The sequence below is a fragment of the Stegostoma tigrinum genome, chromosome 5, assembly GCF_030684315.1.
Source record: "Stegostoma tigrinum isolate sSteTig4 chromosome 5, sSteTig4.hap1, whole genome shotgun sequence".
Lineage (NCBI taxonomy): Eukaryota > Metazoa > Chordata > Chondrichthyes > Orectolobiformes > Stegostomatidae > Stegostoma > Stegostoma tigrinum.
The window spans coordinates 16,655,312-16,681,430 of record NC_081358.1 but is presented as its reverse complement, the minus strand read 5'-3'; the positions used below and the strand labels follow the sequence as shown (position 1 = coordinate 16,681,430).

The following is a 26,119-nucleotide window of genomic DNA, read 5'->3' as shown; positions in this document are numbered from 1 at the left end:
GTTTCGGGCCTGGACCCTTCTTCAGAAAAATGTTTTTCTGATGAAGGGTCTAGGCCTGGAACGTGAGCCTTCCTGCTCCTCTGATGCTGCTTGACCTGCTGTGTTCATCCAGCTCTACACCTTGCTTTCTTGGTCTTTTCCTATTTTACATAGTTCAGCTTTTGTCTGCTAAGTCTTCCCCAGTCTGTAAAGCAGAATAACTTGTCATCCGCACGCTATTAAGACCATCATTCATATCATGGAACTCTATAAGGTGACCTCTTATGGCCCTGAAAGTGAAAGGAATTGATAGGAAAGCTTCAAGTGTTCATGCACTGTTAAGATTCTAATATATGGTATACTACTGTGCCAAATTCACCCTGATTTAGTCATCCTATGATACGCATGGAATTGAATTTAGAGGAGAGTCACAGAATAAAGACAAAATATGAAGGTATGGACCAGAGGATAACAAATATTAAAGAGTATACCTATCTCAAACTCCTCATCCTCTGTCAGATTTTGCCCAGTCAGCATTGGTGGAGGAGGTTGGCAGACCCGCAACGGATAGGCTGTAAAAATAAGAATTTCATTTTTCACATGTGCTGCTTATATAAGTTCCAACATGTATTTGCTAAAATATATCCTATGTTAATTACAAGTAACATTGACAGCAAAATCAGAGGATTTGTGCTCAATAAAAGGAAACCACACTGCACGTATTTTAGAGGAATCAATCATTTTGCAACTCAATTTCAAATACATTTCATGCAGGTATTTTTGTCAATATTTCCAAGTGCATCTGGCCAAATTTCCATTATTAGAACTTAACCTGCTTGATTTGGTTATGGGCAGATCTTTCTTGGCCATCAAATCCTGAGTGGGTCTTTATCTTTAAGCTTCCAGCTTAGATGCAAGGATGCTACTGATGTGCGACAAGTTCTCCTCGTATATATTCTTATGAAATTTAAGGCTAAATGACAAAATCTATTTCTATTGAAGAGATATGAGTACAGAGCAAGAACCAACCATGATAACTGAGGATGAAGGAGCCTCCAGTTGTGAAATCACTGTGGAATTTGATTAAGATCTGGTTTGAAGTACTATAGACAGACTCCAGTGCTGTATTTCCACTAAACTGTCCAATCTGAGGAGCAGACTGCTCTGGTCCATCCCTAAGTAAAACAGTGACATTGTTAGAATCCATACAGACTTTTATCTGATTAATGGGCTCAAAAGCAACTCTAGAAAAGAGCACCATTTCATTGCATGGAGTGACACTTTTCTCTGTGTAGGTTCAATATTTAAAGCTTTTGGGGAGGTTTGTAGCTCAGGTTGTGGACTTGCTCGTCCACTTGGTGTGTTTGATTTTGTCACCCTGCTGGGTAACCTCTTCAGTGCACCTCCAGTGAAGTGTCAGTGTTCTCTCCCGCTTGTTATTTAGGTAAATAAATATTCACGTGATGTAAATAAATAAATATTTATATAAATAACAAGCGGGAAGAATACCAATGCTTCACCAGAAGTGCACTGACAATGTTACCTAGCAGGATGATGAAACATCTGCAATCAAACACACTGGCTCAGCGAGCAAGTCTACAGCCTCACATTCAACATGCACATTGCGCATGATAACAGGGCAAATATTTACCCCTAAACCATCAGTGAGCAAATGAATTAAAGATATCACTTTAATATTCAGATACAGAACATTTCTGATACAAATCATTAGGGTTTCACAGGTAGAAGAGGCATCTGTTCACAATTTTCTTTGATTATTTTTGTTAACTAAGATATCCAATAATGCTTATAGGACAGCAAAGCAATTTGATATCCTTCCCAAGAGATAGAGGCTGGTCTGCAGGTCAGTATGAGGACAGATCAAACCTATAAGTAATTCTATAATTTTGCTGGTGTGGGATTGTTGATTATTTTCTCCTAAAACAATTCATGATGCACTTGCCCCAGGCTCTCACTCATAAATGTACTCTCCTGTCAGATTCTCCCAGATCCCCCTTCATATAACCACCATGTATGCTAGGCAGTAGCCAAGTGCTACTCAATTTAGCTGTTTGGGAAACCGATCCAGCAGAATCTTTCTTGTTGAAAGCACATTAAAGTTCAAGTGATGTTTCACGTTCACAACTCTATCCTTTGACAACATTTATGTCAAGTATTAATTCATTATGCATTCATTAGGCATATATGTTCATAAATAAATAGTCATTACTGCTGTTTAGTGCAACAATATCCCGATGTATTTTTTTCTGTGCATTCTAACATCAGTAATTGTCAGACTCTCATAGCATGCCATTTGACTTGTAACGTAAATGGTATAGCTTCTTGCCTGGAAGACCTGACAGTTTTTGGTCTAGCATTTTCTTTTTACTGCTTATTTCTATCCCCATAATATTGATAGATTCTGACCTGGCTCAACCCATCTTCTGCTGAAACCATCATCCATGCACTTGTTATCTCTTGGCTTTATTTGAGTAATACACTGCTGGTTGCTCTCCCAAAACTTACAAGCAAAAACAAAACTGCAGCAATTTTATAGTCTTATAAAATGGGATATTAAGTTCTGACGTTCCAATTCATTAATCAAAAGAAAGTAGCAGATAACCTTATCAAACATGTATATTGGGATATATATATATATAGATAGATAGATAGATAGATATAGATATATATAGATATATAGATACATAAATAATCTTGGCTATTTTGTTCACAAGTTATTATGAAATATGTGATGCTACTAACTCCAATTCATCGGAGTCACTATTCCTTGCTCCATATAAATCAGAGGCACTTAAATGCTTGACCTTTCACAGAAAACTCTTGGCCTGAAATCATACTATGTAATATTAATGAATATGTTAAGCTATATTGTAAAGGAAATTATTAATTCAGAATTTTAAATACGTTTGTTAAAATCAAAGAGAGCAAATTTTTATCACAGTGTTAATGCATTTGGTATTTCTATCACAAAACTTTCACCCTACATCACATTTCATTGCTCAAAAGCTTTGGCCTATAGTTCCCTTCAATGACCTTAATTTCTCTTCTCTGATGCTTTTTTAACATCATCTTTGACAATTGAGAACCATTTGTCCAATTCCATATGTTCTAAGTACACAAGTTTTGTTTTAGCACTCCTTTCTCTTTTCAGACACAGTTTTCATTAACAAATCCAACTAGCCTTAAGTCAGTTTAAGACCTCTTTTCATTGAGTTGCAGCAAAATATATCAGCAACTTTTCATCTAATGGACAATAACATTTTCTTCAAAGTCAAACAGTCAGGTCCAGTCAACTGAGATAATTAACTAACACCTTTATAAGACTCCACATGGATGTCACTTAGTTTGATCTTTCCAAAAAGCTATCAGTTGCATTAATCCTCTTCAATTCATTTCTTTTCTTTACTTTGCACTATTTTAATCATTTTCCAATTTGTTTGATCTACATAAGTAAATTACGTCAAGGTATCAATTTCAGCTTCTCTGACTGTGATGTCTACACTGCTTTAATGTTAGCATATTAATGATTTCATCATGATTTAGATTGCCGTTTGTAGTTAATACTTCTTTCCCTTTGGTGAACAGTTATGGAACTTAAAGCATATCATGAGAAGTTCCACAGGTTCCAATAGATCAAATGGTTCCATGTTATAAATAAGCGATAACAATATTTCTCATTGATCATATTTGTCTTTTTAATCAGTGCTCACAGACAAGCAGCAATTTCATTTCCTGCCGAGCCTGAATTCTCTTGCTGCTGAATGAATTCTTAACTGGCTTTCTTCCTCCTCACATGAACTATTGTTTTACTTATATGACTAATCAAGATACTTCTACAATAACTATTGTATGGATTGTAGTGGTTCATGAAGGCACCTTCTCAAGACCAATTATGATGGGCAACAAATGTTGTTAGTAATGCCCACATCCTGACAAAAAAAAACTGACTTAACTGACTGCAACAAGATTTTATACATATTGATTTACTCCAAGCACAACTTTTCTCACGTTTTCAACATTTTAGTTCTGAACACAATCAACATAAATCCAGATGCCATCTTGCTGCTGAACAGGACATTGGTTTGGCCACTTTTGGAAACCTGCATTCAGGTCTGGTCTCCCTGCTATAGGAATGATGTTACTAAACTTGAAGGGTTCAGAAAGGATTTACAAGGATGTTACCAGGGTTGGAGGGTTTGAGCTGTAGGGGGAGACTGGATAGGTTTGGGGTATTTTCCCTGGAGCATTCAAGGCTGACTGGTGACCTTATGGAGGTTTATAAAATCATGAGTGGCATGGTTAGGGTGAATAGACAAGGTCTTTTTCCTGGTTTGGGGGAATCCAAAATGAGAGGGGAAAGATTTAAAAGGGAGCGAAGGGGCAACTTTTTCACACGGAGAGTGGAGCGTCTATGGAATGAACAGCTCGTGGAAGTGGTGGAGTCTAGTACAATTACAACATTTAAAAGGCATCTGGATAAGTATATGAATAGTAAGGCTTTGCGGGGGTGGGGGGGGGGCGCGTGGTATGGGCCAAATGCTGGTAAATGGGATGAAATCAATTTAGGATATCTGGTCTGTATGGACGAGTTGGACCAAAGGACCTGTTTCCATGCTGTACAACATTATGACTCTATAACTCTATGACATAAGTTTTCTGTGTAATGCTTTTTACTCTTCTCTCAGGCACAGCATGACATATCCCATCATTTTTCTCTGCATCAGGCAATGTTGAAAGCATTCCACTCTTAGCTTCTTTTTCACAGTCAAAGAACCAAATTTACTCGAGTTATAATGGACAATCACTCTTCTTGGTTTTTTTTTCTTTCAGTATTACCTTTAAATTAATCATTTTGAGTTCATTCCTAATCATGATAGTCACTAAAAAATACTCAAGTCATATTAGAGGAGATGATTATAAGCGACCACTAAAATGAAAGCAATATATTGCAGATGCTCGAGATCTGAAATAAAAACAGAAAGTGCTGAAGAAATTCAGAGGGTTTGGCAGCATCTCTGGAGAAAAAAAAACATGGTTCCTGTTTCAAATCCAATGTGACCTCCTTTACAATGCTGTTCTTCAGAACAAAGCCATTGACACTTTGGAATTGAACTCTCAACTTCACAGATGCTGGCAGACCTATTGAGTTTCTCTAATAAAAGTGGCCAGTTTGGTTTACAGATAGTTATCAGCTGATATGAAATTGTGGGATTGTGGTGAGCGTTGGTGAAACAATGTTCAGCTTTCATTATTCAGATAAAGTCATAACATCTCATCGTCATTGTTAACAACAGACTGAAATTTTAACTATAAAAGCAAAACAGTGAAATGGCTGGGAATCTGAAACAAAAGAATGGAGAATATCACTTGATCAGGCAACACCTGTGGAAAGAAAAAGGATTTCTACGCAGAATTCCCTCCTTCCTGCTGTGGCAAGATTAATGGTGGTTCTGATGTGTAAAAATGTCAGGGCAAGAATGGAAAAAAAAAACTCATTCTCAACAGCAAGAAAAGTGTTCCTTATTTTTCTCTCAAGTCTTAAGTGGCAAATTATGAGTGGCATTGTCTTCCCTTCCTATTCATGTATTCGTCCTGGTGCTTCTCGAATACTGTAATTGTGTCTGCTTCCATCACCTCCTCTGGCAGCACGGTTCAGATACTCACTGCCCTTTGTGTGAAAAACCTGCGTCGTACATCTCTTTTAAACACTCCCCCTCACACCTAGAATCTGTGTCCTCTCCACCCTGGGAAAAAGGGTGCTTGATTGTGACAAGGTGAAAATCTCTGCTCACCCATGACAAGGCTTGCGATGCAGTCAGGATGGAGTAAGAGATGGAAAGTCTGGATACTGTAAATTCCCATCTCAAATGCCTTTCAGTGATCTAAAAGTTCCTGATTATCCAATACGACAAGTTATACTTGCTTGTTAAATTGGTCTTTGCCTGGAGATAGTTCCTGGATGAGGGCTTTCAGCCTAAACGCAGGCTGGAAACTCTTAACTTTAAAAAAAACCACCAAACCATTCAGCGTAAGCATTCTTTATTACTTATCTTCCACAGGAGTCTTTAGCCTATGTGCATAGCTAGTTCTCAAATTCCTATCCTGAAACCTGTCTAATTTGTTCTGAACTGTTGATGTGATCATTATTTGATTGAGATTAACCCTATGCATAGTGTTTTTGTAATTCTCTGTGAAATAACTGTCTCTTGATCTTTGTTCTCAGTCACATTTAATTTTGTATCATTCAATATCATTAAAATGGAGGCAGATTGATTGCCTTACCCTACAACAATCTAATTTTATCCGTGAAAGGTGATACACAAACAGATAGCTATGGAACCGGATCATTCCCAGTGGACTACAGTCTACCTGTCCGACTTCCCTGGACTGACCTATCCCCTCCCTACCTCCCCACCTATACTCTCCTCTCCACCTATCTTCTTTTCTCTCCATCTTTGCTCCGCCTCCCCCTCTCCTATTTATTCCAGAACCCTCACCCCATCCCCCTCTCTGATGAAGGGTCTAGGCCCGAAACGTCAGCTTTTGTGCTCCTGAGATGCTGTTGGGCCTGCTGTGTTCATCCAGCCTCACATTTTATTATCTTGGATTCTCCAGCATCTGCAGTTCCCATTATCACAGATAGCATGGCAGGTTTGAAGGGCTGATTGGCCCACATACGCTACTAATTAATTTTGCTTTCTACTAATACCTACATTTCTTCATTATCAACCCTTTCATCACTGCAAGCATTTTTTGTGTTTATTTTATGTCACTTTCTACGTAACTAAAAGGTAAGAAACAGAGGTATCAAGGCTAAAATAGTATCAGAGATAATGGGAACTGCAGATGCTGGAGATTCCAAGATAATAAAATGTGAGGCTGGATGAACACAGCAGGTCAAGCAGCATCTCAGGAGCACAAAAGCTCCTGAGATGCTGCTTGGCCTGCTGTGTTCATCCAGCCTCACATTTTATTATCACAGAGGTATCAAGGCAGTAGGTTTAGAGGAGATATGATGAAAATCACTTTCACTCAGAGTGTGATGGGATTTGGAACTTGCTACCTGTAATGGTGGTGGAAACAGAAACCCTCATAATGTTGAAGAAGCATCTAGATGTGCACTTGTGATGCCAAGACATACAATGGGACAAAGTGCTGGAAAGTAGGATTCAAACTGTTAGAAGGGTGTTTTTAGGAGGCATGGATACAACAGGGCAAATGGCATTTTTCTGCACTGTAGTCTTGTATGATTCATCAAATCACTCTACAACCTTACCTATTATATGAAAAACTCTCACATTACAGGATACTGCCTGAAATTTTGATACATCAGGTAATGAATCCATCATTGACTTCCCTAACGACTCAACATTTTTCTCATGCCTTGAACCTAAAACAGAAAGCCACTGTGATATATGCTGCTATACAGTTCTAACGTGAAAGTACTGAAGCAGAAAACCTGTTGTACAGTTTAACATAATTTCTAAGCTACATTCTCCTGACTGATTTATAATTAAACAGAAGGAACTGAAGAATCATTTACTTCAACTAGAAAGGCTTGCATAATTTCAAATAACTGCATATGCCTGGAGGATGATTCCCCAACAGCAATGCAAATAGCACTGACCTAATCCTTTTTGAAACTGGCATGTCGGCACAATCTAACAAAGGCAAGCCAGGAAGACTAATTACAAGATTAGCATCTGATTTAATTTTGTCACAGCCAGCACAAAGCTTACTCTTGCATTTATGTCACATCTATCACAACTTTCCCATTGGTCTATATAACTAATTCTTCTTTCGTTGAATTACCACTACTGTCCACCGTAAAATTGACTTTTCTTTTTGTCAACTTTTTGCATCTACTATTGGGAAAATAAATTGTTATTTCCCTGAGGTCTGACAAAAGGCCATTGTCCCATGATTTTAACATTGTATTCTGCACTCTGTTCTGCACTTTGCAAAGATGCACGTTGTATGGTACAATCTGTCGGGAATGCACACAAACCAACACTTTTTACTGTAGGTAATAAAATGTGAGGCTGGATGAACACAGCAGGCCAAGCAGCATCTCAGGAGCACTCCAGCATCTGCAGTTCCCATTATTTCTGATACTTTTTACTGTATTCAAGTTCATGTGACAACAACAAATTAAACTCAAACTCAACAATGTCTCCTCATTCTCATCACAGGTGCTAAGACGTCTGTCCAGCATATCCAGCATCTTGTGTTTTCTTAATTTAGATTCCCGGAATCTGCAGTATTTTGCTTTTCGATCGTTGAGGGAAGCCTGTATATTGGTTATCTACCTGCCACTTTATTCAGAGAATGATTTGTCCTGAAATGTTAGTAAGGAGCATCATTTCCAACTTCACCACCTGAACGGTTATCCATAGAAGCAGCTCTTCTGTCTGTTATGCAATTCTGAAAACTGGGAGCACACTGAAAATTCTTCAATGTTGGCAGTGAGGACCAGACAGTTTGGATGAACAATTTACTCCAATAGATTATCTCCCGGGTAGGGAAACTGAATATAAGCTAATTAGACCTTACGCGTGAAAATCCAGTTTTAAACAAATAGTCAATCTAAGCTGGATGTGAGGAACTATGAGTCGTATAAATGGCAGGTTGCTGTTTCTGGACAAAATAAATCACAGTAATTATTGATCCAATTGGTCCCCAAATAAATTCATTTACATTGAACGCTGCATGAATCTCACTTTTTTAATATATTGCTTTGTATGATAATTAAGAGCCTTGGCAAGATGTATTTTAAGCGTAAGATTATAGTTCGTGCGTCTCAATTATGTAGATTTGTTCAGAGGCTATTCTTATTCTTGTTTATAGCTAACATGCCAAGTTTAATCTAAAGAGCTGAAGTGATAAAGCCATACATTCTAACTCATTAGAGCTCCATTTAGTTCATGACTGCTCCAGTGGATCAATAAAAAGAATATTTATTGTCCTACCATACAGTAATGAAGTCATATATAGGTTCTGTCTGCAAGACAGTAAAGTTGATGTAGATTCCATTCCCTGGAGGTACTTTTACAATCCAAAGACAGTCTTGAAAGTTAGGGTACTCATCGGGGTACCCAGGAGAGTAGATAGTGCCATTCAAGGCAGTAATGTTACCTCCACAGAGAGCTGCACAAAAAGTAAAACGAAATCAGTTAGAAAACACAATCTATTTTTTTCACATTCTTTCCTGTTTGCATTTCAGTTAATGCATGTGCAAACCACTGAAGAATTAATAGCTGCAAAAGTAATGGAAGTTCAAACATATTAAAATGAAATATTTGCCTGAATTCTGTTTGCTCCTAAAAATTGCCTTCAAATCTGCATTAAAAGATTATTATCTTTGCATAAGTGTGTTGTGGGGAGAGAGGTTTGTGGGGGGAGGTGGGTGTGGGGAGATGTGGGGTGTTTGGGTGTGTGGAGGCTGTCAAATACAGGCACACTAGTTCTGAGTGGTGGTTAAATCAACATTTTAAAATTTCTATATGTTATGTTTTGATTTTTCTTTGAACATTAAAATTGTGGGATGTCCTAAAACAGATGCAAGGACATAAAAGTCTGCAATTCGGGCTTTTGATGCAGCTTCAACACCCATGACCATTAATCAACATGAGCCTAACCCTTCTGCACTATTCTGAGATCTGTTTAATCCGTCAATTCCCAAATTGTAACAGACTAATTATTGAAGTAATTCAGTAACTGGGTGTTTTTGGGCTTTGTAGTAGACAATTCCAAGGAATTGCAATACTTTAAGTGAAGAAATTACTCCTTATCTTATCTTTAAATGTCCAAATTGAATGATAGAATTGTTACACTGCAGAAGGAGGGTCTTCAGTTTATCATGTCGACATTGCCTCTTCAAATATGTGTTCTGATTTAGTTAGATTCTCCAGCTTTCTCCCCATAGTCTTGCGTATTATGCCGATTCAAATAATCATCCAATGTCAACTTAAATGTCCCAAATGAATCTGTTTCAGTCACAGTTCCATGCAGTGCATTCCAGGCTGTGACCACACCATGGGAAATAACACAGAGTGGAGCTGGAGGAGCACAGAGGGCCAGGCAGTATCAGAGGAGCAGGAAGGTTAATGTTTTGGGTCAGGACCTTATTCAGAAATGGCCCCATTTCTGAAGAAGGGTCCCAATCCAAAACATCAGCTTTTCTGCTCCTCTGATGCTGCCTGGCCCGCTGTGCTCCTTCAGCTCTACACTGTGTTACCTCAGACTCCAGCATCTGCAGTTCTTAATATCTCTGAGGGAGCCCAGGCTGTGGGACAATGTATTTACTCAGATCACCTCTGAAACTTCATCTGCCACCTGTTTGCCCACTGTACCAATTTGTCATTCTTAAGTTTTACGCACCTCCTCACAGTTTGTTTTCCCACTTCCCTTCATAGTCTCCTACTTTCAGCTTGGCTCATAACCAAATATTTTCTTTGTCAAATTTTCAATTTCTATCTTCTTTTGAATCCAAAGCCTCTAAGTTTGTTTGATTATTTTTTCTCTTTTGAAGAAACGTATCTTGACTATTCCTAAACCATCCATCTTTTGAACATAGTCCATTGTTCAGTTCCAGTTTTTCCCTCTAACTTTTGGCTCCAGTCTATCTAGCCTAACTCTGTTCCTGTCCCATTAAAGTCAGGTCTCCCTGAGTTAATTATTCTGACTACGGATTGCTTTTTTACATTGCCACTTTAACAGTTATAATATAGTTCCAACTGCCCCCTAGATATTCCCCAATTGACATTTGATCTACTCGGTCAGAGTTCATCATCAAAAATCAGGTCTCCATGGACGAGACACATATTATTGCAGAAAATTCTCCTTAATATCACAAAAGAACTCTTGCTCATTTCTGCTCTTTACACCACCACTGTACCATTTTACTTTTGGATAGTTAAACTCTCATGTTAAAATTACCCTATTGCACTTATAATCTGTAAATTCCTTGCACATTTATTCCTCGACATCTTTTCTGCCAGTTAGTAATTCATAGATAACACTGAACAATGTGATTACACATTTAGCTCTAGCCAAATTGATTATGTTCTTGAACTACTGGCGCATTTTCTTTCCCCGACACTGCAACACTCTCAATAACCAATAGTCTTACCTCTCCTGTTTTTCTTCCTTTCCTATCTTTCCTGAACACCTTGTCTCCAGGAATGTTGAATACACCTGTTCTTCCTTCAAACAGGTCTTTACCATCGATACAACACCATAATTCCCCTGAGCAATGTCCTGTTCAACTCACCAATTTTATTTACTCTGTTCCATGCAAGCAGTGTGAACCTGCTTTAGAATTTTTAAAATTTCTCCCTTATTCCAATCCAACCGATTAATTTCTTATTCTTCTGCTACCTCTCCCAGTATTTTGCACACCCTCTCTGAAGGTCTCTTGTGGTCCCCATACCCCTCCCAGTCAGTTTAGACCCTCACAACAGCACAAACAAAACATCCTTTAACAAATTTATCGTTGCTGTGTTCAGGTGTAACACATCCAGCTTATAAAGATACCAGAGATAACCAGGTGTAGAGCCAGATGAGCACAGCACACCAAGTAGCATCAGAGGAGTAGGAAAATTGTTGTTTCAGGCCTAGACCCTTCTTCACCTGGACCCAGTCCCAATGTTCCAGGAATCTAAAGTCCTCCCTTCTGCACCCACACTTTAAACTGCCTTCTCTTCCTGTTTTTGTACTTTCTTGCATGCATCACTTGGAGCAATCCATCGATTGCTAGTTTTGAGCCTCTGCTTGCTCATTTTCTACAGATTACCCTAAATTCTGACTGCAGAACTACATCCACCTTTGATCTATTTCGTTGCTACTAATGTGGACCATGACCTCTGGCTGATTACAATCCCCCTGAAGAATGTTCTGCAGCCTGTGACATTCTTGATCCTGGACAAATAATCATTAATTTACAATGATAATGGGAACTGCAGATGCTGGAGAATCCAAGATAACAAAGTGTGAAACTGGATGAACACAGCAGGCCAAGCAGCATCTCAGGAGCCATTAATTTACAATGCTTGTTTCAGTTTCTTCGGTCAGTTTCCCCATGTACTCAGCATCTTCCCTTTAAGCTCCTTAAGACTTTTACACACTTCATTAAATCACTTCTCTTTTGTTTTCAAATTGCTAGGAATATTGGAATAGACAACTCAATCTCTCTTCATTCCGGGAGCCAGTCCAATGAATACTTATTGCACTTCTGTGAAGACACAGATGTCTTTCTTTCAGTAAGTAAATTAAAACTACGCACAGTACTCTAGATACAGTGTCAGTTGTTCCCAGTACAACTGTTGTAAGGGGTAATTCTGTACTCTTAAAAGTCAAATCCTTTGGAAGAAAAGCCAATGTTAACATTTGGCTTCTTACTTGCATTTTGTACCTGCACTTAATTTCTAAAGATTCATATCGAAGGACATCCAGGTGTCTCTGAGTAAAATCATTTTCAAGTATTTCACCATTCATTTTTTTGACCAAAGTTGACAACTTCACGCTTAAAATAGACATAAATCGGAATTTTTTTTTTGGTGTCTGGGGTCTCTCCCACTGATGACAAAACCTTCAGGGAACTCCCATCAGATCGATGGGTGAGGCACATAAGTGACAGCTGTCAGACTTTCTCCATGATTGAGGTCCCTAGTAGCAGAAGCTTCGTTTGTCCTAAACTGTTAGCCATTCATAGTGTGGAGCTGAAGGAACATAGAAAGCCAGGCAGCATCAGAAGAGAAGGGAAGCTGACGATTTGGGTCGGAACCCTTCTTCAGAAATTTCGTTTCTGAAGATTCTTCATTTCTGAAGAACGGTCCCGACCCAAAACGTCAGCTTTCCTGCTCCTCTGCTGCTGCCTGGACTGCTGTGCTCCTCCAGCTCCACACTGTGTTATCTCTGACTCCATCATTGGCAGTGCTTATTATCTCTGCTCGTTATTCAGTAGATTTGGGTTTCCTGTTGCTGGATGTCTCAACTGGGTACAGAGTGACTGATCAGTAGAGACACCCCCAGCCCTCCCCCTCACTTGCAATAGACTGTTTGTTGGATGTCTTTCGTTAGGGCCTGGGAAAGCCATGCAGCTGTGACTTAATCTCTAAACCACCACAAAATTCCAGTGTGCTCCGAGAGAATGGGTGTCATTTATAGACCTCGGCAGCTGGGAATCTAAAGTCAGCTCCTTCTCCCCATTGACTTATTCATGGGTGGTTCTGTTGCTGTAGGGCCAGATGTTGTGCATCTCCTGTTCTTAAGTAGGACCAGCAGCTGCAACACAGAGCTTTAAATCGAGCCCCTAATGGAATAGTAAAATTAGAAAAATGATAAAATAGCAAAAGTGGAACCAGACAGTTTCCAGAGGTTGAAGAACTAGAGTAAGGGACTTTAGATATAAGATTAAAGATAATCAATTTGAAACATAGAACAAAATAAATTTAATTTCACAGGTATTTAATGAGGCTGTGGAAATCACTTCCAGTATTAGCGATTAAGGTAGAAACTATGCCATCATTGAAGATTAGTTTAAAAGGGATGAAGAAGATGTTGCTAAAAGGGTATGGGAACAGATAGGTAAATGTGATTAGAATTATTCACCTCCCTTTATGACGACTTAGTTTGATTGGGACAAATGATTGTATCTTTCTTGCAAGTCTGCTGCATCATTAAAAATTGACAAAAATCTCTGCCTATCAAACTTTGTCTCCTTGATCTTGTCAGAATAGTTTTCAGTTCAAGCAGAAAATATAATTCACTATAAAATACTCAATTGCCTGCTTTAAATTAATCCACCAAGAGCCTCTTAATATTTCTATCAAATGAGTTTGTGCAACCTTTTCAATACGTATCATTTTAAATCTGATGGACTATCTGAGCATTGTTCAGCTAATGACAGCCATAAGTTCTATCAGCGAGCAACTCAGGGAGTTAGTGAACGATACCAATGATAGTCAACTGGAGCAACTAATGTCTTCACAGATCAACGAATGGATTATAAAGTCTCTGGACAATGGACCCAGTTTTAGCTGCAAAACTATACATTTTACTCAATTTTTAAATAAGATTTATTCTAGGTAAGGCTACATGAAAGGTCGAAAAGCTTTATGGTAATAATTAGTTGCAGGAAATTACCGAATTCGAAGCTTCTTCACTGATCCATGAATGTAACTACTATTGCAGCAACTACTTATCAAGTCACTAATTAATCCGTGTACTGTTTTGCAGGCAATATCCTACTTTGTTTTTTTCAGATATTCGGGTTCTTCATGAAATTTTGCAGCTGCTGAAATCATGTGCTTTTTTGTGCCAAAGACTTGGCTTTCACTTTTTGCAGATTGTCACATTTTTGTTACAACTTCTGATCAATCCAACAGAAAATTTCAAACAAGTTGCATCTTATTGGAGTCATAGAGATGTACAGCATGGAAACAGACCTTTTGTTCCAACTCATCCATGCTGATCAGATATTCTAGATTAATAGCCCCATTTGCCAGCATTTGGCCCCTATCCTTCTGAAGCGTCCCTATATACCCACGCAGATTCCTTTTAAATGTAATTGTAGCAGCCTCCACCATTCCTTCTGGCAGCTCATTCCATATACTGACCACCTTCTGCATGAAAATGTTACCCCTTCAATCCCGTTTAAATCATTCTCCTCTCAACTTAAACCTATGCCCGCTAATCTTGGGCTTCCCTACCCCAGGGAAAATGCTTTGATTATTCACTCTGTCCATGCACCTCATGATTTTATAAAATTCTGTAGGGTCATCCCTCATCCTCAGATGGTCCAGGGAAAATAGCCCCAGCCTATTCAGCCTCTCACTATATCACAAACCCTCCAACCCTGGCAACTCTTTTGTTTATTTTTTTCAGAACCCTTTCAAGTTTCACAACACCTTTCCAATAGCAAGGACCCCAGAACTGAACATAGTATTCCAAAGTTGGCCTGACCAATATACCGTACAGCTGCAACATGAACTCCCAACTCCTATACTCAACGCGCTGACCAATTAAGGCACATGTAGCAAATACCTTCTGCATTATATCATTTACTTGTGACTCCACTTTCAGGGAACTATGAACCTGCAGTCAAAAGTCTTTTTGTTCAGCAAAACGTCCCAGGACCTTACCATTAAGTATATAATTCCAGTAGTGTTTTGCCCTACCAAAATGTAGCACCTCACATTTATCCAAATTAAACCCTTTCTGCCACTCCTGGGCCTATCTGATCAAGCTGTCATTGTACTCTGAGGTAACTTTCACTGTCAACTATACTGCCAATTTTGATGCCACCTGCAAACTTACTAACCATATCTTCTGTATTCACATCCAAATAATTTATGTGAAAGGCAAAAAGCAGTGCACCCAGCGTTATTAGAAAGGTAGTAGGGACTGCTGATGCTGGAGAATCTGAGATAACAAGGCGTAGAGCTGGATGAACACAGCAGGCCAAATAGCAACTGAGGAGGAGGAGGAAAGCTAATGTTTCAGGTCAAGACCCTTCTTCAGAAATGGGGGAGGGGAAGGGGATTCTGAAATAAATAGAGAGCGAGGGGGAGGCACATAGAAGATGGACAAGGGAGAAGATAGGTGGAGAGGAGACAGACAAGTCAAAGAAGCGGGGTTGCAGCCACTATAGGTGAATATAGTGGGCAGTTAGGGAAGGGATAGGTCTGTCCAGGGAAGATGGACAGGTCAAGGAGGTGGGTAGGAGATGGTGGTGGGGCTTGAGATGGGAGGAATGGTTAGGGAGGCGGGAATGAGCTGGTTTGGTTTTGGGATGCCACTGGGGGAGGGGAGATTTTGAAGCTAGTGAAGTCCACATTGATACCCTTGGGCTGCAGGGTTCCCAAGTGGAATATGAGATGCTGTTCCTGCACCTTTTGGGTGGCATTGTTGTGGCACTGCAGGAGCCCCAGAATGGACATGTCGTCCAAGGAGTGGGAAGGGGAGTTGAAATGGTTCACGGCTGGGAGGTCGAGTTGTTTGTTGAGAACCGAGTGTAGGTATACCACAAAGCAGTCCCCATCGGCAAATCCAAGTGGAGGCTTGGGGGCCATTTTGCGGAACACGCCTCCCCCAACCGTTTTTCACCTCACAATGCATGTTCGTAATAATGGCATGGATGTTGTGATGGTGAGATAGCCATTGGGACAGGACAGATTGTCGTTGCACATTAGGACACTGTAGAATCACAGATGGAGTTGACTCCTTGGCAATTTCCCAGCAATTTGAAGATTCTACTTGGTGATTCCCCCACATCGGGAACTGTCTGAAAGAATTCATCAAAGCTGGAGAATTCAATGGCATAATCATCGCTGAATTCCCCACTATCAACATTCTGGGAGTTATCAATGGCCAAATAGTATATTGGATGTGTCATACAAGTACTGTGACTACTGCTTGATAGACACCGCATTCACAAACATTCAGTTTCTGTGTCACTGGCCCTCAGCAGCAGCAGTATGTACCATCCACAGCATGTACTTCAGGAATTCACCAAGGCTTCTCAGATATCACCTTCTACAACCATGGCCACTACCATCTAGACAGACAAGGCCAACAGAAACATGGGAACATCACCATCTGCAAGTTCCTCTCAAAGCCACTTACAATCCTGACTTGGAAATATATTGCCCATTCTTTCAGCGTGGCTGGGTCAAAATTCTGAAACTTACCAATGGGGGTAGTTAGAGAAAGGTAATAAATGATGGCCCAGCCAGCATCGACAACATCCCATGAGTGAATAGAATAGAAGCTATTTCTCCCTCATACCACTTCTCAATCATTGCTGGACCCCGCGCAACCGCAACGCAAAACTGACCAGGCATTCCGACCTAATACAACTCTACGCCCCCCACAACACCCCAATCTGTCCATCATCATTCCAATCACTACAGGTCCTGAAATAAAAACTTACTCCTGCTGTCTCCAGTCCCAGTACAATCACTATACAAACGCACAGTCCTACTAACCCCACTTACCCAAAGCATTTAATCGCTTATTTGACATCCGACCCACATGCCGCTCTCGCCCCACACTTAGCTTCCATACTTTCCATTTCACAGCCGCTGTCAAAGTGTCTGACTATGTGGCATGAAATTTAAATCTAAGAACGCGGTATACAGAGTGCTGCAGATAGCGGCAACATTTGACTTTGATCAACTATTATGCACTGCAGAGGAACTGTATTGAATATACGCATGCCTCACATTTCTGACAGTGTTGGGCTTCCTGTCGATAAATATGGAGCTCAATACAATCATAAGAAATCAGAGTGGAGTGGCAGTCTAGCTACTCCTCAGAATATCTGGGTCAATATTTATTTTAAAAGTCTCCTGATGAAAATCATGATTCCAGCTATAGCAGTAAACTTATAAAAGGGCCAATTTTCCTGAGTAATATGGATACAGTGAAGCAGAACAGGTGTACAAACATTTTATTTCAGAATTTATCAGTTATTTTTGTTACTAATGTGAAAGAAAAAGCATCATCATAATTTTATTAATCTTGGCCCAACACTTAAAGATGAAGAGTTTTGATATTTGAGGTCATATGCTTTTACCTGCTGTTTACAAATGTCATTAACAATTCTCACAATGAATATGTATCAAATCTTTCTCGCTTAAGAAGATTCTTTCTCTTTCCAGTTGGTTAAATACTATGGGTCGTCACTGTTCAATTTATTTTGTTAACAGTTCATGTAATTTTAGTTAGTTCACAAATGTAACCCACAAGAACTGTGGAAATTTTATGTGAAGTAAATGTTACCTTAATGACAAAAAAATTCTACTTTAACGATCTGACGAAGGTTAATTTGTGAATATATGAAACAGTTTAAGATCAGTTATTACTTTTCATTAGCTATATTTGAAATCAGGATTTCCCTTTTGCTTGTTTCCTTTTGTGTGAGTTGATTGCTAAATGACTGTATTGTCAGTGCTCAGCCAAGCAAACAACGAACTGCAGGATAAACTGAGTATATTCGTGAGTGTCCTACATAGTATGAATCCTAAATATTATACTCAACCTAGATTTGCTTTAAGGTTTTCCATTGTGGTGATTCACAATGGTGGAGCAATGAATTAACGCATAGATATCAAATACACATGAAAAAAGCAAGGTAAGCATTTGCTCATGACATACCTTCGCATCTAGGCATAAGGTGGTTCCAATTACGGCTTACACCATGCAAACAAGTGAGGGCCCCTTCCCCAATTAAAGTGTAACCAGGGAGACACTCGAATGAGATGGTTCGTCCCACCGATAAATCATATCCAATAACAAAGCCATTTCGAAATGGGCGTGGGTCAGGACAACTTTGTAGCTGGTAAGCTGCAAAAATACAATGTAGTCATTAATTAGATGATCAGAGTGAACAATCAACTAAATAACTAGCTTTTAATAAGAAACAATGAAAGCATCACACATGGTATGTAGAGATAGTAAGAACTGCCGATGCTGGAGTCAGAGACAACACAGTGTGGAGCTAGAGTAACGCAGCAGGCCAGACAGCATTAGAGGAGAAGGAAAGTTCACGTTTCAGGTTGGGCCCTTCTTCAGATGAGGGACGGAGGAGGGGTAAGGGATCTCAGAAATAAATAGAGAGAGGGGTTGGGGCTGGGGAAGGTAGGTGGGATGGTGACAGTGAGTGGAGGTAGGAAGTGGTGGGGATTGGTCAGTGAGGTGGGAGAGAAAATGGGCAGGTTGTGTCAGTTCAAGGAGGTGGGGATGAGAGGGAGGGTTGGTCATAGGATGAGGCTGGTAGTGGGGAAATTTTAAAACTCGTAAAATCCACATTTAGGCCATTGGGCTGTCAGCTCCCAAGGCAGAATATGAGGTGCTGCTTCTCCAGTTTGTGGATGGTGCCGTTGAGACACTGGACGAGGCCCAGGATAGACATGTCGTTCAGGGAGTGGGAGCAAGAGTTGAAATGGTTCGCGACTGGAAGGTGTTGCCGTTTGTCGCAAACAGAGCGCAGGTGTTCTACAAAGTAGTCTCTGAGCCTCCGCTTGGTCTCACCGATGTAGAGGAGGCCACATCAGGAGCAGCGGATGCAATAGACCACATTGACTGATGTGCAGGTGAACCTCAGTCTGACGTGTAAGGTTGGTTTGGTGCCTTGAATGGAGGTGAGGGAGGGATTGTAGGGACAAGTGTAGCACTTCCTGCGGGTGCAGAGAAGGGTGCCAGGGGTGGTGAGGATAGCGGAGATTGTGGAGCAGATGATGGAGTCATGGAGACAGCGATCCCTACGAAAGACAGATAGGGGTGGGGAGAGAAATACGTCTTTGGCTGTGGGGTTGGATTGTAGGTGGCGGAGAATGATACATTGGATATGAAGGCTAGTGGGGTGATATGTGAGGACAAGGGGGATTCTGTCTTTGTTTTTGTTGAAGGGAGAGGAAATGAGGGCAGAGGTGCAGGAAACACAAAACATGTGGTCGAGAGGATTTTTGACCACCGAAGGGGGGATGTTGTGGCCCTTGAAATAGAACATCTGGGATGTTCGGGAGTGGAATGGCCCATCTTGGGAACAGATGTGGTTGAGGTGGACGAATTGGGAGTAGGGGATTGCATTCTTGCAGGAAGGTGGGTGAGAGGAGGTGTTAGTCTAGGTCGCTGTGGGAGTCAGTAGGCTTGAAATAGATGTTGGCTATGAGGCGGTCACCAGACATGGAGACAGAGAGGTCCAGGAAGGAGAGAGATGGTCCAGGTGACTTAAAGTTGGGGTGAAAGATGTTAGTAAGGTCGATGATCTGTTCAAGCATGATCTGGGAGCACAAGGCAGTGCTGATAATTCTCAGGGTATGCAGTTCTCAAGGTTCAGTAATAGCATGCTGGTGTTTTGCTCCACCACTTTCAAGGAACAAAACAAATGAAGGAATAGTGATAATGGGAACTGCAGATGCTGGTGAATCCAAGATAATAAAGTGTGAAGCTGGATGAACACAGCAGGCCAGGCAGCATCTCAGGAGCACAAAAGCTGACATTTCGGGCCTAGACCCTTCATCTTTCATTCTGACATTAAGTTCATGAAGATGATGAGCTCATGCTCAAATTTGTCAACTGGGTCACGTTTAAACTGCGTTAAAGTTCAATTTCCATTTGAAAGCTGTTTTCTTTGAAATAGGTTTGGAATCCTGGGATGATGATTGCCTGGGAGCAGTGAGTATGGTAGGGCATGCTGATGCTACATTAAAGACCTGAACTTTCAAATTCAAGTGGAAGGGACACAACATTTGGTGTCCTATGTGTCATGTGTCAGCAAACAGAGGAGGAATGCTCAGATGGTGAAAGGATTTTCTCAGTCTGTCCTTGAAATACTCAGATAAACTATGAGGCATTTGGGGGCCATTTACAGAGTAGATCATAGAAAAAAAAAGAGGAATGTTATATGGAAAGTTGGTAAAATTCAGCCAGAGTTTTTCCAGTTTGGAACTCAACGTAAGCTGTGACCATCATTAGCAAAAGTTACCAAAAGTGACGTGCTGCAACAGAAAGTCAATTATCTAGATGGCAGCTGGAGATGTGATTGTTTACATAGATCACACATTGATCCATGCTACTATTCCAGCAAATACTGAAAACCATGATAATATTCCATGTGAGTGAGATAGTTATTTTCATTCACACACAACAAAATGTTTTCTCATTGCTGTGCTATGTCTTAATTTAAGGAAAGAGCTGACAGGAAACTGGACTCTGATGCTAAAAATCAATTGAAACATTTCTACTGCTAACCTTCTTTAATTTGGTTTTCCAGTGAAGTTTTACCACAGCTGACAGAAAAATAAACTAATGGTTGAAGGCACTTGGAAGTCAGCTGCACATTTCTGTAATGCTGTGTAAGTTAGTAACAATGTCTTTGCAATCATTTTATATTCTGGCAAAATGGGCAAAGGCAGGCTGATGTTCAGTGAATACAGCATATTTCTTCACTTTTTATTTCCCATTCCATGTAATTTTTAAATCACTGTTATATGAACCTATGTGTTTATGATATGTTTAGAAACTACGTTGTTATCTCATACACCAAACAGGAAGGGCAGATTTTACAAGGCAGTCATCCTGCTGCAGAGCCCCACTTGATGTGACTGCAAATAGGAGAATCAGAGACAGAGGTCAGTGCCCATTCTTTTTCGATCATTAAAATTAATCACCAAAAGATTGAATGTGACATGAATCATCTGCACTGACCTTGGCACCCAAGAATGATCTTGATATGTGCTCTCAGTGAGGGAAGCTTCATACTGAGACCAGAGGCTCCAGAATCATTATAGTTGTAAATTGAACATTGAAAGCAAGAAAACAGTTTTCAAACACACCCACACAAATGTCAGAATGAACAAATCTTCTTTTCCAGGTTCTATTAGTTTTAGTTCATGTGGAAACTGTTTCTTAAATAACTTTGTGTACTTAACCCAAAGGAGAAATGTGAAGTTTCATAACATTGCTAGGTTCAAAATTGCAAGACACATAATACATTGTAAACTAGAATTTTCAAGTCTCTAAACTAAATCTGGTGAGGAATATCTATTTAGATCTGCGTCTTTGCACAAAGCAGTAGGAAACGCCACTGAAATAAACATCCTATTTCAACTTTTCACAACACACAGGGGCTGGCTTTGTTTCCACTTGGGAACAGTAAGTCATGGGAACAATCCTATGCAGTGTGGCTGGCTATGCTATCTCCCATCCTTCATGGCTCCAACCAAAAGTTTTCAATCAGCTATTCATATTTTTAGCTGAGATAATGGGAACTGCAGATGCTGGAGAATCCAAGATAACAAAGTGTGGAGCTGGATGAACACAGCAGGCCAAGCAGCATCTCAGGAGCACAAAAGCTGCCGTTTCGGGCCTAAGCTCTGATGAAGGGTCTAGGCCCAAAACGTCAGCTTTTGTGCTCCTGAGATGCTGCTTGGCCTGCTGTGTTCATCCAGCTCCACACTTTGTTATCTCATATTTTTAGCTTCCTGATTTCCTCAGATCTCAAATGGAACTATTGCTAGAGCTTCACAAATCCTTAGGCTGTGGCCCCTTTCAGGATTACCTTGGTGTGTTGTTTTACTTCCAAAGCAATGTTCACCGCATGCATGCAGTTTGTGGTGCAAATGACATTGGATGTCATTTGAGAGCACATCATCACAGGCTCAGGCTACATCTAATGGAATCATGCAGAGATAGCAGACCATTACCTCATTTGACACCAGGGTGGCATATCTGACATCAGAGTTCCAGGTTTTCATCTCTATTATCCTCACACAGCTGAACTAAACATGATTCCTGCAGGAAATACCAATCCCACTCTCCTTTGCCACACTCCCACCAGTGCTATTTAAAGGCTTTATCATCAAGCTACTTGCTGTTTAATTTTACCATCACAGCAGTAATCAGCAGAAGCATTTGGCGGTTTTGATAATTTAAATGCTATAAGTCTGCAGGAAGTGGTATGGTGTGTGTTGAAGTATTTCATTCTGGCTTCAAGGAAGGAGGCTGCACAAGCATACTCCCTTCCCCTCACAATCAACTTCCTTTCGCCTGGAGCATGGTAGAGAATGTAGAGGGGTGACAGAGACGGGAAGAAGCTGCTGGAAGAAGGTGGACGAGGCAGAGAAAGGCCACCAGCAAGGGACAATATCTGTCCAAGATGTTCACAACCCACACCTTGTAGAGTACCCGAGTGTCAGTTAGTCCAATTTAATTTAATCAGCTCTGAAATCTGCCACTTGTTGAAGCCTCAACCACAGTCTTGGGGCAAGACAAGGATGGCACGGCCTACCCTTGGGAAGGTGACCATGATAAAAGAGGGAGGTGGATGACAGCAGCTCTGAATGTAAGCTAGAATAATGTTTCAGTTATTAGCAAGGAGGCCAGTATCAGAAACTGGTCACGGGTTAAGTCATTCTGTCATCCCAATATCAGTATTTGGGAATGATGATCACCACCTCGGTTCACCAGCAACCGTACCACTCCCCCAGCCACCACAGGGAAGAGCCAACCTGGGCGATTAGAGGGGGAAATGAATTTGTCAGGACACATCTCTAATTGACCTGGGGGAGGGGAAAGAAGATTCCTCCACCCACCCACCCTGTTAGACTGACAGCAGACCATGCAATTAAAGTTGTCACTTCATGGGGTCAATAGGCCCAAGGATTGATAACGAATCTGATGTATACTCCAAGCCGATAAAATGTCAGAAATGTTGTGGGTTAGCAGGTGCCAGGAAGGCCAGCTACTAGGCATTGTAAGTATCTGGCCTTCAAAGCCACCACTGAGGGAGAATGAAATGAAGGCCATGGAACAGATGAGGTGAGGCACAATGTTTGGCTTTTGGGAAACCAAGGCAGGGGTTCCACCTGAGCCTCAAAAATTGTCTAGTCAAGGTTATTACCTACTTAAGTGAGTGTGAAATCGATGTACATAAAATACTGCCAATGCTGGAAATCTGAAACAAACACAGAGCATGCTGAAGAAACACAGCAAGTCTGGCAGCATCTGTGAAGTGAGGAAAACAGAGTCACACCAGACCTGAAACATTAACTTTGTTTTTCTCTCCACAAATGCTGGAAGACCTGCTGAGTTTCACCAGCAGTCTCTGCGATTGTACAAAACTTCAAAATAGATAACAAGTTGACAAAATGGAAAGTGATTAAAAAAAACACAAAAATTTGGATGAAATGATTTTGATGGCCTTGAAACACTGACGTTATTTCCAAGTGTGAATATATGGTCACTCAGAAGCAAAGCTCTCACGCATTAGGTTTAGTAAAGTCTTGTGTAGAAGGAGCTGAGCTTCCAACAAATTTCAAGTTCAATTGTGACATTGCAAACCTTACATTAATCATTATCAATTTCAGTGAGGGTAAGCTTCATTCGGCCCGGATACAACTGTTATAGGCGCTGTCAACAGTAATCCGAACACAATCTTTCTTTATAAATACAATCAACCACATCAAGTGGTGTGAAGAACAGTTAAAGGTCATTGTGTAGCTCACAATAGAAGCACTGTGTTTGTTCAAGACACAGCATAAGCAGTGTTGGATTTTTTTTGATGTTGGTGCATGTTTGGCCATATTTTCTGAATTAGTAACCTCTGAAAATAACATATTTTTGGTGAAAAGTTAATTTTCTGAGAACCTATGAAAGTTTGCTCTGGAATAACACCTTAATATACCTTAAAAATTCTTTTTAAAACCATCTGAATTAACTGTTAAATCAAGATCGTCACAGTCTGAAACTAGAAATAGCTGCCAATAAAACCTCCTGAAAGTTAATTATGAGAGAAATTCGAAAAAAAATTCCTTTATTTGAACATGAGTTTTTTTTTCCTAAAAATGAATCATATTCATGTATTTGTGCTTTGTTTTAACTCTGTATTCTGGTGTAAATTGTACAATAGTTTTCAACACATCTTCTAAAGTTTTACGTATCATTTTATAATAGGGCAATATTGTTATTAATTCATAAAAATTCAATTGTTCTGATCTGTCAGCAGGCATTTTTTAAAATATGGTCAGATGCACTCAGCATTTTAATCACAAAATATCCTCTGGCCCAGGCAATCTATTCACAATTTGGAGTAGAAGGTTAACTATACTATTACTTGAATAATATCTATTCAGCATGGCATGGAAGGAACTTTATTATAAAAACATGGAAGTAGGGCCTTGAGTCTGTTGGGTACCAGAGACGTTCTCCCTGACAAAGCCCAGTACAATGCAATGATTGATAAGGCAAGCTGTAGTTCACTCACCTGAGGATAAACCTGATATTATTACAATATCTGTCTGTATAATATTTGCTACTTCTATATTCCTTTCATTTTAAAGTGCAGTTCAGACCACACAGTAGTGAATTTCATTACCATGAAACAAACTATATCACATTTTCTTTCAAAATGTTTGCCATCTCATTGTGTGACGTAAGTCAAAGTAAGTGTTGAATTCTATTCCCCAAACTTATCTGTTCTGAGCAATAGAGCACCACTGAGGAAGAGCCTTGCCATGTTTATTTTTGAATTCATTTTTATATATGAGAGTACATAAAAATAGCTATCTAGTTATTTTTCTCACTTTCTATTTCTAAGCATTTGCTAGATTTATTTTAACATCCAAAAAGTGATACATCGGATTTTCTTCAATGTGCTGGTCAAAAGTATTATGGTAAATAAATGGAGAAAATAGGAAAAAAAACTGGAAGTTGGATATTTGAAAGTTAAAAGTTTTAAAGTTGGAAATTTGAAGTGTATTTTTGATGAACTTAGGGGACAATATTTTTGCACTGCTGCCTGCAGAAAGTCACAGGCTAGATGTGGGCAGTATTGACAGAGATATAAAGAAATATGACTCAGAGTGTGAGCAGGACTATCAGAATAAAACAGCTCAATGAGATAGCAAGACAAAGGGTTAGTGGTCATTTATATAGGGGGGTATGACGAGGGAAAGAAAATTAGGGGAGAGGGAGCAACGTGAGAATAAATCTCAGGATGAATTGCTTCGCAAACACTGATCCTGCTTAAAAATCAGTTTCACCATATTTCTCATATTTGATGACAGTTGAAGTCATCTGTCACCTTATCAATCAGATTACCACGAAGCAACAAAGTAACTGATATGCTTATTATTCCCCAGATTGACAGGCCCAAACAGAAACAATCTGGTACCAAGTTGCTTGATTTGAACATCAACTTTTTGTATTTAAACAATGCTTTACTAATTTTAATAATCAGGTCTTCTTTGGTAGCTAGTTCAAGGTAATTTGTCATAAGCAATTTTTAAAATTCCTGTCAATTTTAAAATGTCTGGAAAGTAATATTGCGTTCAGATTTAAGTTATGTAATTAATTTGTACTTTTCTTTGACAAGAGTGGGGAAAGAAATGCAATTCTAAAATGCTAGTGTAAAAAAAATGCAATGTTCCTTTTGTTTTGTTTCGAAGATTATGCTGCCTGAGCATCTCACCAAGCAGCCAACTACATGCCACCTGCTTTCTGTCCCAGAGGATGTAATTTATTCACTATCTTTGTCATAAGCACTTTTAGAACATAAAGCATAGCATTTGAACAGGTAAGTTACTGTTACATGTGATACCCCTTTCACTTGTAT

General features: G+C 39.8%; 1 protein-coding gene across 1 annotated transcript in view; it reads right to left on the bottom strand.

The window, feature by feature from the left end:
* csmd3b (CUB and Sushi multiple domains 3b) overlaps nt 1-26,119 on the bottom strand; it is a 1,751,526-nt gene that overhangs the window by 137,598 nt on the left and 1,587,809 nt on the right. Inside the window, exons 42-45 of the mRNA XM_048529668.2 lie at nt 18,160-18,348; nt 8,970-9,147; nt 1,009-1,154; nt 471-551 (exon numbers count right to left, since the gene is read on the bottom strand). Coding sequence (XP_048385625.1) covers nt 471-551; nt 1,009-1,154; nt 8,970-9,147; nt 18,160-18,348 — 594 coding nt within the window. The remainder of the gene's footprint in view (nt 1-470; nt 552-1,008; nt 1,155-8,969; nt 9,148-18,159; nt 18,349-26,119) is intronic.